At 57.5% G+C, this 16,020-nt stretch overlaps 1 protein-coding gene across 1 annotated transcript in view; it reads left to right on the forward strand.

Moving 5' to 3' along the window:
• Positions 1–6,761: 6,761 nt before the first annotated feature.
• SLC9A3 (solute carrier family 9 member A3) overlaps positions 6,762–16,020 on the forward strand; it is a 58,311-nt gene continuing 49,052 nt past the window's right edge. Inside the window, exon 1 of the mRNA XM_035291864.3 lies at positions 6,762–7,113. Coding sequence (XP_035147755.1) covers positions 6,903–7,113 — 211 coding nt within the window. The 5' untranslated portion in view covers positions 6,762–6,902. The remainder of the gene's footprint in view (positions 7,114–16,020) is intronic.

The raw sequence follows: 16,020 nt of genomic DNA on the forward strand, positions 1-16,020 counted from the left end.
ACTCAAGCAAGTATTTGCTGGAGGGAAGAGAATTCTAAAGAACGTGGGGAAATGAACCAAGTCCGAGAGACAGAGGAAACATAGGCAGGACACAGCAGAGCGAGCTGGTTTTCCCCTGAGCAGGTCTGAGGCAGTGACAGAGCACACAGGCCACCTCCCTGCATGTGGTGGGCACCGTGTGGCGGGGGCGGGGCGGAGGGTTGAGAGGGAAACCCTGCTGCCCACACCAGCAGAGAGGCCCAGTTGCAGCGCGTGGAGCCTGGGGCTGCCAGCAGCCGTCTGCATATTACTAAGAAGAGGTTTTGGGAGGTAAAGATTTTCAGGCCCGTTGGAGCAAACCCGCACACCTAGAGAGCTGCGTCCCGGCATCCTGCAGGTCCCACCAGGAGCGGAGCACAGAAAACAGAACTGCATCAAGGGCTGAGGCGGATTCACCCACACAGACCCACCCGATTCCTCCCGCAAAGCGCCTGAAGTCACAGGGCCCGTGTTCTCCGGACTGTGTGGAATTACAGTCGATCTCGGTAACAGAAAGGTAAGAGGAGAATCTCCAAATGTTTAGAAATTAAGCAATTGTGGATTAAGCAACACAATTCTAAATAACGCAGATGCCAAAGAAGAAGCCACAGTAGAAATCAGAAAATGTCTTGAGCTGAGTGAGGAACACACAGCACCTGAAAGCCTGCAGGACACAGAACTGCCACCAAAGGGAAACCTAGAGCTTATTGGAAAAGTCACACATTTAAAAAAGGAGAAATGCTGAAACCAGTGACCTATGCTTTCAGTTCAAGAAACTAGAAAAAGGACATCAAAATACAGGCAACCAAAGTAGAAGGAAGGGAATCTGTGAAAAATCTGTGAAAGAGAAGCCAGATGTCAATCAGAGAAAATCCACAAGGCCGAAATCTTGTTCTGTGAAAAGATGAACACAGTCGATAAACCCCTAGCGGTGCTGATCACTAAAAAAGGCAGGCCAGGCTCGGTGGCTCACACCTGTAATCTGAGCACTTTGGGAGGCCGAAGCGGGCAGATCACAAGGTCAGGAGTTCGAGACTAGCCTGGCCAACATAGTGAAACCCCATCTCTACTAAAGATACAAAATTAGCCAGGTGTGGTGGCGCACACCAGTAATCACAGCTACTCGGGAGGCTGAGGCAGGAGAATTGCTTGAATCCAGGAGGCAGAGGTTGCAGTGAGCCGAGGTTACACCACTGCACTCCAGCCAGGGCAACAGTGGAAGACCCCATCTCAAAAAAAAAAAAAGAGAGAAAACAAAAATCGTTCCACGAGGTATAAAAAGGGAAATATCACTGCAGTCTTATGGACATGGGGGATTACAATCATGCTTTACATCAATAAACATGAATTTTTTGATGCAATGAGCAAATTTCTTGAAAAATACAGTTTATCAAAATGGACACAAAAAGTAAAAAAAAAAAATACAATTTATCAAAATGGACACAAAAGAAAAGTCCAAACAGCCTAATATTTATTAAATAAAGTAAATTCATCATTTAAAACCTTTCCACAAAGAAAGCTCCATGCCCATTTGGTTTCCCTGTTGAATTATCCTATACATATCTGCCACACCTCTTGCTAGGTTTTTTCTCAGGTATTTCATATGTTTGATGCTGTATAAATAGTGCTGTTAACTTTCATTTTCTAAGACGTGTGCTCTTAGTGGGTAGAAACGCAACTGATCTTGGAATATTGGCTTTGTAGCCAGCAGCCTTGCTGAACTCAGTCCTGCCAGTGCTAAGTGTGTGTGAGTGGCCTCTGTGCTGCCCACCACCAGGTGCATTCCTGCATCCTAAGGGTGAGGCTGAGTTCCTGCCTTCCTGGGTGCTGGCACCTGCTCCTGCTGGCCTTAGGATGCTACCCATTACCAGCTTCTGTTTTTTTTTTTTTTTCTTCTGAGATGGAGCCTCGCTCTGTTGCCCAGGCTGAAGTGCAGTGCTGCAGTCTTGGCTCACTGCAATCTCCACCTCCCGGGTTCAAGCCGGTCTCCAGCTTCAGCCTCCAGAGTAGCTGGGACTACAGGTGCCACCACCACGACCAGCTAATTTTTTGTATTTTTAGTAGAGACAGGGTTTCACCGTGTTAGCCAGGATGGTCTCGAGCTCCTGACCTCAGATGATCCACCCTCCTCGGCCTCCCAAAGTGCTGGGATTACAGGGAATCCGCTTCTATTCTATGTTTGCCGAGGGTTTCCCCTCCCGAGTTACCGGGGCCACAGATGAGCACCAACCCCCCACCCCCCAGCTATATTTTTTTATTATGTTTTTTAGACAGGGTCTCACTATGCGGCTTAGACTGGTCTCGAACTGCCGGCCTCCAGTGGTCCTCCCCCTGGGAGGAGAGCTGGTCTGGTCTCTACGCACCGCTGGATTCGGTATTCGTGCTTCCCATTGTGTTGGGCGCTGTGGTAGCTGGGTTTGCCCAGGGCAGCGTGGTCCCTCCCGGTGTGTCCGGGCCTGGATCCCGGAGCCTCCGGCGGGGGGCGGCCGCCCGCTTAGGGCCTGGCTGCGGATCCGCAGCGTCTTTCGGGCTGGGGCTGCGGTGAGGCGTCGTGGGGGGGGCGGTCTCAGCCAATGGGCGCTGGGTTGGGGGGCGGGTGCAGGGCGGGGCGGGAGCCCGGACAGGGGCTTGGGAGCCGGGAGCCGGGAGTTGGGAGCTGGGAGTCCGCGGGGGAGGGGGCGCCCACAGGGGAGGGGGTCGCCTGTCCCCGGACCGCGAAGACCCCGTGGCAGAGTCGCCTGGTGCGGGGTGAGCGGGGGCGCGGGGACTGGAGCGGAGAGGGTCGGTCGTGCGCTCTCAGAGGGACAGATGCGTCTGGCGAGAGGGGCTCCCACGGCGGGTTCGGGGACTGGGTCAGGCCGTCCCCAGGGGCGAAAGGGAGGGCGCGGCTCCGGGCAGCGGGGGTCGGGCCGGGGGGTGGGGACCACGCTCGGATATGGTTCCGGGAACGCGCGAACGCCCTTCCCCTAGCAGCACGCCGGGCCCTGCCAGGTCCCCCGCGCGATCTCCCTGGCGTGGACTGCGGGGCACAGAGACCCTGCGATGGCGCCGCCCCCTGCCCCTCGGCCACGGTACCAAGGCCGCGGCCCGCCCCGACCTCCCCACCGAACCCTGGACGAAGCTGCCTGCTTCAGACCCAGGCCCCTCCCGGCTACCCGGCAGGGGTCTCGCAGTGGGAGGGTTTGACTCCGACCCTGGCCAGTGCCCTCAGGGAGCCAGGAAAGGTGAGTCTCCGTGGGTGAGAAGACCCCAGGCCCAACCCGGGCAGGACGGACCAGAGCCCAGGCCTCAAGTGGGGGCTTCCAGCTCCAGGCTGCTCTCAGAGTCTGTCGTCCAGGTCGGAAGAAGAGGAAAGGTCAAGGCTGAGGTCCCATCTGAGACCGGAGGAGGAAGGGCTGAGCTCTTGTTTGCTTTTCAGAAAGGCCCCAGCGACCTGATAACCCATAAATGTGGCATTGACGGGAGGTGGCGGGATGGGGGTCTCCTTCCTGGAAGGGCATCTCCCAGAGGGGCTTTTTGGCTGAAGCTGAGCTGTGCCGGGCACACAGCCGGCAGAGACAAAGGGAGGGCCGGCAGGTGCAGCTCCCAGTGGAATAAAACCTTCTTCCTCAACAAGACCTGGCACGTGACAACTTTGAGTTGAAAAATAAGCTTGTAGGGGAGGGAGGTGATGCCTGTCTCCTGCCTGGCCTCGAGCACTGAAAGTTACTTAAAAAGTTAACTTTTTTCTCTTGACTATTGTTAACAGCATTAAGGGATGCACCTCTTCACCCACAAGACACTTTCACAAGCCGTACAATGAAATTCTTGACAGGAAATTAACGTTTTCAGTTTTCCTTTCTTAATCTTGAAGCTCTGATGCCGCGGTAGCTAGGTGTAAGATGACACTTCTTTTCAAACTGGCTTCTGCGTTATTTCCACAGTTTGGAATATGTTTTATGGCCATGGCCCTTCCGAATATATGCGGGGGAGGGGGGGGTCCCAGGACCACACGGGGTCCACGCCATGGTGGAAGCATCCAGAATGCGGTGCGTGCTTCCCTGAGGCAGGAGGGGTCAGGCAGTTATCAGTTCCTCACCATCCGCAGGACACTTCCTGAGACCCCCTGTCACACATACACAAGCTTCTGGGTCTGTTAGGCCATGAGGATGTGCAGGTTGTGCACTGCACAATTCCAAAGGGCACAGTTCATACAGTCTGCCTGATAATGATGGTGGCCCTGTGATGGTGGGGTGCCACAACCCTGCCTAAAACCACCACCTAGTTGGAGGGGTGCATGGCACCAGTCTGCAGGTAGTGGAGTGCAAGTGCACACCCCTCATAATCGCCTAGACTGACTTCTGCTATGAGGCTGGCGTCCTCACGGCCATGCCCATTGCAGCCTGGGGCAGTGCCCATCTGCCCAGAGCCCTCTAGCACCCTTGGAGTGTATACACATTTCATCCTCCACATGCGCACAGCAGCCACACTTCTCAGCTGTGCAGGGACGCTCCGGCAGCGGGGTGCTCAGGGGCTCATTGCCTTTCTACTCCCCACCTGGCAGCCCTTCGGGCTGTGGCAGCAGCAGGGGTGGGGCAGCACACCACCTGATGGTCAGCGCCTGGCACTCATGCCTCTTCTGGATTCGCACATCCAGGCAGTGTCACTGCTCTCTCCCTTTAAACAGCTTTGTGGAGAAAGGTTGTGGGCCCTTAGGACAGCCTGGTTGGGGGGGGTGGCAGGAGGGTCAGCGGGCATGATGGCACACACCAGTCCAGTGGGAATTGGTCTTCCTCTGCAATGCAAGGGCAGCATCTTCAGAGAGGACGTCCTTCCTAAAGGCTACACTCAGGACCTGTAAGAAAAGAGCAGGGAAGCTCCAGGCTGGAGGGGATCCTGCTCTTGTCCTGGAGGCTTTTTCTCTGGGACAAGAGGCTGGGAGTAGAGTGGGGGACAGAGGCAGATGGGGCAGGGACACAGGCCAAGAGCGACTCCACTGCCCCCGCCTAGCAAGGCCATTCTAGTGGCCAGTCTCTTCCACTCCCCAGTGGTCCAGACACTGCGGCGGCCCAGCCCAGGGCCGCCCTCCCTTCCCGCCACTCAGCGGCCAAGTCACCGAGCAAGCACCTTCCCTGTCCTACATAGGCCACTTCCATCAACATGAAACTGCACCCTCCCACCTCCATCCCACAGGATAAAGTCATCCAACTCAGCGTTGTCCTCCTCTGGCCCCCCAACGGATTCTCAGATGTCAGAAGATATGTCCATCTGCACCCACCGACCTCCCACCTACCCTCTGTCCATCCATCCATCCATCCATCCATCCACTCAGCCAGCCACTATCTTTCCAGTGCTATTCTGTGCCCAGCTCTCTTCCAAGCTCAAGGGATGCATGCATGAACCCCTCGCCCTGACCTCCCCACCCAACCCTGGGGTAGGGCAGACATTTCCAGGGTGAGGGCAGACAGCTCATGGTCAAAGCTAGCAAGCACCAGGGCGGGGAGTGAGCTGAGCCCAGGAGCCAGCCAAGTAAGCAGGGGTGGTGGGAGCTGGGCTGCCACAGCTGTGAGCTGAGTGGGTAGGGGTGGAGCAAGAAGATGCCATTGGAGCCCAGCCCCTGGGGAGCCGAGGACGGGGGCACACAGAGCCATCCAAGCGGTGGGATCAGTGCATGCAAAGGAATATGGGCTTTGGCGGGCACGGGGATGTGGGTCAGGCAGTGGCTGGGGTCGGAGCTCCTGGGAGAAGTTGAGCCTTTCCTCCGACGGGGAGGGTTCCAATAGCCGGGGCTGAAGGGGCAGGTGAAGGGCCAGGCAGCAGGCTTTGCAGGTGGCTGCTGGCTCCAAGAAGCCAAGCTGCTGGTTTTGTGTCCATCCTGAAGGTAGAGCAGACAGATATGCTAAGAGCTTGGAAACCCGGTGAGGGAAAGCAGAAGTCCGCGTGCCTCCCAGGTCTGTCGCTGGAAGGCTGCAGGGTGGGCTTGGAGGAAAAGAGAGGTGCGGTTTGTGTCGTGGAGCCTGAGATGCCCAAGGGCGCCAGTGCTGCCAGAGGGGGCTGTGGGCAGAGGCCCTGCATCCCTGTGAGGCCTGGGGGTGTCGGGGTGTTTCGGTTGGAGGTCAGAAGGCAGGAGCGGGGCGGCGAGGACACCAGGGCCTTTGAGTTCCCATCTCAGAGGCTGGGGTGGGGGATGCTCCGGCGAGGGGAGGGCCAGAGAGACTTCCCAGCGCACCACGCAAGGCCTGGGCGGCCCTGGTTTCTGGTAAGTGGCCGATCAGGCTGTGGAATGCAGGCTCCTGCTGAAGACGCCGGAGTCCTGCGGCCCGGGGCCCCTGCGCACCCTTGGGCCACCCTGTGGGGTCTGCGCAACCACAAGCGCAGGTTGTGAACGAGGGTTGGGGCGAGCGCACTCGCAGCTGTCCCGGCACCTCAAGAGCTGCGCGGACGCCGAAAGGCGCGGGGAACGGCCCATCCCACCGCCCCCCGCCGTCCTCCACTAGCCGCCCGCCCCCAGGGAGGCGGCAGCGCAGTCCCGGGCTAGCCCTAGCCGCGACCTCGCCGACCTCCAGGCTCCGGGGGAAGGTGGGGACCGGGGAGCGCCAGGCGAAGGAGGCGCGGCCGGCCGGGTGGGCGTGCGCGGGCGGGGCGGGCGTGCCGGGAGCCGCGGCGATGTCTGCGCTCGCGAGTGCGCGGCGGGGGCGGGCAGGCCCCGCCCCGGCGCGGGAGGGGGCCGCGAGATTAAAGGCCACCCCGGTGGGCGGGGATCCGCCTGTCGCCGGCACCGGCCCCGCAGCGCGCCGGGGTCCTCGCCGATTCGCGCGTCCCGCGGCCCCAGCCCCGCGCGTCGGCCGAGCCCAGCGGGACCCCTCGCGACCTTCGCGTCCTGGTCCCGCGCTGAGCCGGCGGCGATGTGGGGACTCCGGGCGCGGGGCCCCGGCGGGGGGCTGCTGCTGGCGCTGGTGCTGGGCGGGCTGTTGTGGACTGGGGGCGTCGAGGTGGAGCCCGGGGGCGCGCACGGCGAGAGCCAAGGCTTCCAGGTGGTCACCTTCGAGTGGGCGCACGTCCAGGACCCCTACGTCATCGCGCTCTGGGTCCTCGTGGCCAGCCTGGCTAAGATCGGTAAGTCGTTCGCAGGGTCTCCGGCCTGTCACCGCCTGCCCCCGCGGGGTCTTGGGACCACCGACCTGGGTGCGGCCGTCACCCCTGCCGCTGCCCCGCCTCTGCCGGGTCTAGGGTCTTCGCTGTGGCCGCCCCGGAAAGTCCGGCTCTTGGGTCCAGCAGAGCGGGACTCGGGCGCGACTCTGGCCGCGCTAAGCCGCCCTGAGGGTCGCCGAGGGTCGCCCCACCCCAGCGGGGGCACAGCCTCGGAGTTCCGACTCCCGGTCTCTGTGGGATCTCCCCCGGCCTCAGCTCCTGCAGGCTGCTTGCGCCAGAGAGTCCCCAGGGCCAGGTTTCCTTCGGGGTTCTCGGGCTTTTTAAAGACGCGTTCTCGCCAGCAGGCACTGGAGTGATGATGATTTTTCGTTCATTACAAAAAAGAAAATCAGCGCCACCCGAATGAAACCCAGTAGAATCCTCCTTAGAGGTGCAGCGTTCCCATTGGCGGTCTTCCTTTTTTAGAAAATCCCGGTCGGTCAGATTTCTCTTCTCCTTAACTGGCTCCAGTGAACCAGTACTGTGGGCTGGGCAGGTGGCTCCTGGCAAGGTGACAGGAAGGTCAGCTTCCCGAGGACTCGTGGGGATCAAAGTTTCATGTGTTGGTCCACAGGGCAGGGTCTCTCCAGGGGTGGCAGGGAGGTGGTCACTCGTGGGGAGGGGCGATTAGGGGACCCAAGTTGGGCCAAGAGAAACAGCAGGTGCCAAGCAGGTTTCCAGAGTGGTTTTGGACTGGGGCAGGAAGTTTGGATGCTGGGGCCTAGGAGGGGCACCCTGGGAGGACAAGGAAGGGACAGGCTTTCGGGAGAGCTGCTGAGAGGACCTTGGACTTGGTGGAACATGGTACACCGGGCAGGCTTGATTGCTGAAGGTGCCTTTTTCTTCAGTGCCGCCTGCCACCTGCCCTATTTAGGCCAGGGTCTCCCCTCCCCTTCAGATCCCTTGCGTGTTTACTTTCTGTCTAACGAATGCTCTTCTGAGCCCTCCTGCCTCCTCGCTTCTCCAAGACCTCCTTGCTCTGGTGTCCTTCAGCTCCCGGCCCCAGGCTGCCTGCTTGCCCGGCTCACTCTGTCCCTGCTGCCTCGGGCTGCCTGCTCGCCCGGCTCACTCTGTCCCTGCTGCCTCCGGCTGCCTGCTCGCCCGGCTCACTCTGTCCCTGCTGCCTCGGGCTGCCTGCTCGCCCGGCTCACTGTCTCCTCTGGGCTCCACTGGAGGCTTGGGATGCTGGCAGTAGGGGAGGCCCTGACGCTGGCTGCTTCCTACGGGTCATTTCCTTGAGAAGGGCCTCTGGGGCATCAGGGAGGTCCAACCTCAATCTGGGTCTCTGAGGATGCCCAGTCCTAAAGCTCACCCTGCTTTCCTCTGACGGGAGCGCCCCCATGGTGTAAAGTGAATATGAAATTTATTTTCTTTCGTTTTTTCTTTCTTTCTTTTTTTTTTTTTTTAAAGACAGAGTTTTGCTCTTGTTCTCTTGTCACCCAGGCTGGAGTGCAATGGCTCGATCTCGGCTCACCGCAACCTCCACCTCCCTCACTCAAGCGATCCTTCTGTCTCAGCCTCCCGAGTAGCTGGAATTACAGGCATGCACCACCACACCCAGCTAATTTTGTGTTTATAGTAGAGACGGGGTTTCTCCATTTTGGTCCGGGTGGTCTTGAACTCCTGACCCTCAGGTGACCCGCCCGCCTCTGCTTCCCAAATTGCTGGGATTACAGGTGTGAGCCCCCACTCCCGGCCGTGAATATGTAATTTCTGTGCAAGCTGGGGCCTCTCCCAGTTCTGCCCAGTGTTTGGAGTCAGAGCTGCCAGGCACCAGCCAGCCCCGCTTGGAGGCCACCGGGAGGGCACACTGACCGCGGCTTTGCCTGGCCTCAGAGTTTGCTGTTCCTTCCCAAGCACTTGGACTGATTCTGGGAAGATGTCCTTGAGGGCAGGGAGGCTGCCGCCAGCAGCAACTCCCGGGGGCAGGGCAGGCCCAGAATGCACCTTCTGCCAGGAGCTGGCCCTTTATAGGAAGGCCCACTCTGATAGCACAGGAGGCGATCTCGGTCCCTGATTGTGGGCCCCCCTGGGAAGGCGAGAGCCTAGCCTTGTGCAGCTGTGGGAGTTCATCACCACATCCCACCGGTGCAGACTCGCTCCACACCTGACCTCCACGCTCACTGTCATCCCCGCGACCCACTGTCTACTCTGCAGCCCCGGCAGTGACAGCTGAGGTCTGCCCTGGGTCTGCCCTGATTGGCCCCCAGGGTATCCCACCCCCCATTCCCTCTCTGCCATCCACGGGTCTTGAACGCAGCCCCCAGCCCTCCCCTTGTGCTTCCTCCCCCAGCCCCTCCCCTGTGAACTCTGGACTTCTCAGATCCCGCTGGCCCAGGCCATCCTTGTGCAGCCAGCCTCAGGTGCATGACCTGTCCCCCAGAGGACCCTCACGTCCAGGCCTTCACAGGCACTAGGGCCTGCACCCGCACCACAGTGGAAAGCACTTGTTTCAGCCCCAGCCTCCTGCACAGGCCGCAGCCCCCACCAGGGTCCTACTCACTAACTACTTGGCACATGTTGTTTAAATGCTCAGGGGTTGGCCTCATTCTTACAGTCTCAAGTTACACAGACAGAAATGTATCTTCCAACAGAAAAGGGCTGCAGGCCTGTTGGTTTTCCAAACATTGTTGAATTTCTCACATGTCCTGAGTGTTTCTAACTCACAGCCCCAGCCTTCTTCGAGCCATTTATAACCTGATTGGGGAAATAAGACACCGGGGACCCTGAAACCCACAGCAGTGTTGATCCCAGGAGGTTTCTACTCCAGGCACCTTGGGACAGAGCACAGCCAGAGCTGCCCCAAGCGTATGCTGTGGCTGGGGCCCCAGCAGGTGTCCCAGGAGCCCGGGCAAGGAGCAGGCTCTGCTGTCGGCCCACCAGCCTCGGGCCACATGTCTGGGCTCCAGCGAGGATCCCCCACAAATCCCCTATTTGTGTGCACTGAGGCCTCTGGGGGTTTCTCTGTTAGAGCATCTTTTTAAAATGCAGAAGGAGAGGCAGGAACTGAGGCCAGGGAGCCAGTCCACAGCACAGACCTCCTGGGCTGAGAGGGTGAGGTAGTCTCCAGCAGTGGAGGTGGCAGGGCCTGGTGTCTGACGCAGGGAGGGTGAGGGTGTTTCCTCCTGTCACCTCTTGGGGGCCCCCAGCCTGCAGCCACCCACACCAGGGCCACTCTGGACCTTGGGTGCCCACCGGAACCCTGGCCTTGCCCTGCACCATCAGCTTTGGGGACTCCTTCCTGGGCTTCCTCTGGGGGCTGAGGCTGCGCCTTGCAGAGACTGTAAGGCCTGGCAGCATTGGGTGGGGGCCCCTGGGTGGAATCCGGGCAGCAGCAGGTGTCAGGACAGCTAGGAATGGGCCCCTGGGAGGAGAGGGAGATGAGGAAGTCAGAGGCCAGAGTGGGAGGCCCAGGGAAGGTCCCTGGGGAGGCAGGGGGAGGCCCGAGCAACTCAGCTTCAGGTCTTGGAGGACTCTGGTCCTCACCTAGGGTCATGGTGAGGGGTGGATGTGGTTGGTTCTGGGTTCTCAGACTACTGCCTGGCCATGGGGCATAGAAAGGCACTGTCATGGGGGAATTCCAGGAGGACAGTGGGGAACTTCCCTTGGACATCAGGGCAATGGACAGCAGGGCCTCCATGGGGCAGGGGTGGGGACATCACAGGGTCATCAGTGGCACAGCAAGGGCTAGACCTCCTGGTCCCATCTGGTTCTCAACCCTTGGGGCGTCTCTGCTGTGCTGACCGTGCCTCGAAGCCCTGAGCGATGCACCCGAGCCATAGGACCTGACCAGAAGAAAATTGGGGGAGTTACTATTTTGAGACTTTGGAGACTGGGGTGGGGCTGAGGCTGGGAGTGGGTTCTAGGCCCAGCTGGGTCTATTTGTCCCCAAGCATTCAGCCGTGGAGACCCCTTGGGCCATGGACGCACAAGAGGTGTGGGAGCTGACATCTTGTGGGGCCCAGACTCTGGAGGGAGATGGCGTGGTGAGGGGGTGGGACCTGAGCAGTGGCGGCCCACGGGGGAACCAGGACAGTGGGGCTGGGTGTGGGCGGGCAGGCAGGTGGGACAGGCTCTGGAAGTGGAGCTGAGGGGTTTGGGGAGGGGGGAGGCCGAGGCTGCCCCACATTTTGCTTGCTCTGGCTGGAAGGGCAGGCAGGAGCAAGACGGGTGTCTGAAGTTGGCAATGCCTTGCGCAGCCACAGGAGGTCACGTAGGTATGGGGGCGCAGAGTCAGGAGCGCAGCCCCACCTCTCTGACCTGGCGCTGTCTCACTTCGGGAGGGTGGGAATGTGCTTTTCCATCGGCCCTTCAGCCTTGGGATCACAGCACCTCCTCTGTAACTGGATGGTGCTCAAGACCCATATCCCTGAGTGCCAGGTTCCCTGCTCCCGGCCCCAAACCTGAGGCACAGAGGTGCTTCCTTGCTGTCTGGGGTGGGGTGCAGGAGGTCACCCCGCTGTCTTACCCAGGGTGTCCCAGTGAGCCTCTGCCATTGGGGGTGTGGTGCCGCCTAGACCACCTACCTGCCCAAGCTGTGGATTTCTCCAAGGTGCAGCTGTCCACCAGGCACTGGGTGTCTTCCCAGGCTGCGAGGGTGGCTGTCGGCTCATATTCACCTCCTGGGGTGGACAGTTTATTGCATGGGCTCTGGCCCTGGAGGCAGGAATCCCTCACTGCACACAGCGCCTACTCGCCTCTGAGTCAGCTACCCACTCCAGCTGAACTGCCCTTAGATTCTCCTTGAAGGAGCATAGGAGAGGAGGGTCTGCGGACAAGGATGGCCTAAAAGGCCAGGTTGGACAGCAAAGTCCCTAGGGGACCCAGTCCTCCCAGGAGAGGACCAGTCAGTGGGCCCCGTGGGCCCCAGTCCTGGCAGGAGGGACGCACTCAGTGGGTCAGGAGTGCTCCTGGAGTCAGGAGCCATCATGGGAGGCCTGGAACCAAGGACTCTCCCAAGAGTCTCCACAGGGGAGGGTCTGGGAGTGAAGGGGTGAAGTCTCATTTTCCATAAGCTGCCCATGAGAGAATCAGTTGTAGGCTGTAAAACAATCCACGGCGTTTGGAGCTAAGGTGTCGCCCGGGAATATCTTGAGGAAAGGGGCAAAGGTTGGGAAGGGCTGATAGCATCTGGGGCAGGGAAGGAGCCATCAGGGCTCCCTGTGGGTGCCTGTCAGCTCCCTCCAAAAGAGGCCCAGAGAGAGAGGGACGGTGAGTCACTCTTGGCTGCCACCTCCCCCCTCCGCAAGGAGCTCCCAGCCTCAGGGTGTGTGCGGCGCTCCCTGTGACTACACAGGCTTGTTCGGATGCCTGTCTGGGCCCATGCTCTAGCACCTAGCCAGCCTGACGTCTACTTCTGCAGGGACAGCTGAGATCCCCTAGAGTGGCTGCCCCCACCAACAGCTTCCCCAGGAGCCATGGGCTGCCCTGAGGAATGTTTAGAGTTGGGGTTCCCACCCTGCACATCATCTGCCCAGTGTCTGGGCTGAGTCCCACACCCAGGAGTCTCAGTGCATGATGAAGCCACCAAGGCTCTCCCCACCCACCCTTGAGACAAGCCTCTCAGGGTACCATGTCTCAGGCCACCAGGCCTCAGGGTGCCAGCTCTCAGGGAACCAGGTCCTAGGGTGCCAGACTCCACCCTCCCCCAAGTCATGCACTCACCCCAGCTTCATTCCTCCACACCCAGCGTCTCTCCTGCCCCTTCTCTCCTGAACTCAGTGCCTTCCTTCTCCCATCTCCTGAGGGCATCTCCTCCTCCTCCAAGGTCTTTTGGTGCTATAAGGGCAGGGATTGTCTGTCTTATTCCTGCTGTGTCTCCAGTGCCAGTTCCCAGCAGGATCCTGCAGATCTGAGTACGTGTGAATGCACACCTGGATGGATGGATGAGTGAACAGATGTATGGATAGATGTGTGGATTGATGATTGCATGAATGGATGAATAAATGGATGGATGGGTGGATGGGTGAGTGAGTGAGTAGATGGATGGATGGATGGATGAGTGGACTGATGGATGGATGAGTGAGTGGATGGGCAAGGAGTTGATGGATGAGTGGATGGATGGATGGGTGAGGGATTGACAGATGAGTGAGTGGATGGATGGATGATGAGTGAATGGATGGATGAATGAATGGATGGATGGATGAGTGGACTGATGGATTGATGGATGGATGAGTGAGTGAATGGATGAGTGAATGGATGGATAGGTGATGAGTGAATGGATGGATGAGTGGATTGATTAATGGATGGATAGATGAGTGGACTGATGGATGGATGAGTGGATGGATGGATGGATGGATGGATGGATGAGTAGATTGATGGATGTGTGAGTGAATGGATGGATGGGTGGATAAGTGAATGGATGGATGGATGAGTGGATTGATGGATGGATAGATGAGTGAATGGATGGATGGGTGATGAGTGAATGGATGGATGAATGGATTGATGAATGGAAGGTTAGATGAATGGACTGATGGATGGATGAGTGGATGGATGGATGTATGGATGGATGGATGAGTAGATTGATGGATGGATGAGTGAGTGAATGGATGGATGGGTGGATAAGTGAATGGATGGATGGATGAGTGGATTGATGGATGGATAGATGAGTGAATGGATGGATGGGTGATGAGTGAATGGATGGATGAATGGATTGACGAATGGAAGGTTAGATGAATGGACTGATGGATGGATGAGTGGATGGATGGATGGATGAGTGAGTGGATGGATGGAGGAGTGAGTGAGTGGATGAATGGAGGTGTGAATGAATGGATATATGGATGAGTGGATGGATGGATGAGTAGATTGATGGATGGATGAGTGAGTGAATGGATGGATGGGTGGATGAGTGAATGGATGGATGGATGAGTGGATAGATGTGTAAGTGAGTGAATGGATGGATGGGTGGATGGCTGAGTGAATGGATGGATGGATGAGTGGATTGATGGATGAGTGAGTGGATGATAGATGGATGAGCGAAGATGGATGGGTGGATGAGTGAATGAATGGATGTATGGATCAATGGATGGATGGATGAGTGAACTGATGGATGGATGAATGAGTGGATGAATGGATTAGTGAATAGGTGAATGGGTAGATGGGTGGATCAGTGGGTTGATGGATGCATAAATGGACAGATAGGTGCATGGATGGGTGAGTGGATGGATGGATGAATAAGTGGATGCATGAGTGGATGGACAGATGAATGGATGAGTGAATAGATGGATGGATGGATAGGTGAGTGGATGGATGATGGATAAGTGGGTGGGTGGATGGATAGATGGATGGATAGATGGATGGATAGATGAATGGATGAGTGAATAGATGGATGGATGGATAGGTGAGTGGATGGATGATGGATAAGTGGATGGATGGATAGATGAATGGATGAGTGAATAGGTGGATGGGTGGATGGATCAATGGATGGATAGGTGAGTGGGTGGATGGATGAGTGGGTGGGTGGATGGATGGATAGATGAGTGAGTGGATGGATGGATAAGTGGGTGGGTGGATGGATAGGTGAGTGGATGGATGGACGGATGAGTGAATAGGTGGATGGGTGGATGGATCAATGGGTGGATAGGTGAGTGGGTAGATGGACAGATGAGTGGATGGGTGGATGGATGGATAGATGAGTGAGTGGATGGATGGATAGATGAATGGATGAGTGAATAGGTGGATGGGTGGATGGATCAATGGGTGGTTAGGTGAGTGGGTGGATGGATGAGTGGGTGGGTGGATGGATGGATAGATGAGTGAGTGGATGGATGGATAAGTGGGTGGGTGGGTGGATAGGTGAGTGGATGGATGGACAGATGAGTGAATAGGTGGATGGGTGGATGGATCAATGGGTGGATAGGTGAGTGGGTAGATGGACAGATGAGTGGATGGGTGGATGGATGGATAGATGAGTGAGTGGATGGATGGATAAGTGGATGGATGGATGGATAGATGAATGGATGAGTGGATGGGTGGATGGGTGGATGGATCAATGGATGGATAAGTGAGCAGATGGATGGATGGATGGATAAATGAGTGAGTGGATGGATAGATGAGTGAGTGGATGAGTAGATGGGTGAGTGGATGGATAGATAGATGTAGAGATGAATGAATGACTAGATGGATGGGTGGATGCATGAATCAATGGTGAGTGGATGGATGGTTAGATGAATGGATGAGTGAATAGAAGGATGGGTGGATGGATGGGTCGATGGATGGATAGGTGAGTGGATGGATGGGTGGATAGATGGATGGATGGGTGAGTGGATGGGTAGATGGATGGATGAATGGATAGATGAATGGATGAGTGAATAGATGGATGGGTGGATGGGTTTGTGGATGCATGGGTGGATGGATGGGTGAGTGGATGGAAGGATTAATGGATGGATAGGTGGATGGATGGGTGAATGGACAGATGGATGCACCCACAGGTGGGTGAAAGAAGAATGAATGAATGAGTGGATGGACAAATGGATGGATGAGTGCATACACGGGAGAGTGAAGGAGTGGAAGGACAAACGTTGGCTTCCCACGTGTAAGCTTCATCCAAAACCATCTGGACACTGGGCCCAGGGAGAGGCTTTCTCAGCTCCTTGGCTGAATTATTTCCTTAAATTACCACAGAGTGTCCCGTGAGCAGCACATCTACTTCCAGATGACAATGGCTTTAGAGGCGCCACCTGCAGTGGGATCATTGACAAAGTGATTGCAGCATCAGCTCAGAGCACGCTGGCAGATCTTGGCTCAGGATGGAGAGCACCATCTGCCCCCAGCAGAGCTCCTCCAGGAGTGGGTCATGTGCCGGGAGAGAAATCGCACTCACCTGGCCTAAAA

The sequence above is a fragment of the Callithrix jacchus genome, chromosome 2 (genome assembly GCF_049354715.1).
Source record: "Callithrix jacchus isolate 240 chromosome 2, calJac240_pri, whole genome shotgun sequence".
Classification (NCBI taxonomy): Eukaryota; Metazoa; Chordata; class Mammalia; order Primates; family Cebidae; genus Callithrix; species Callithrix jacchus.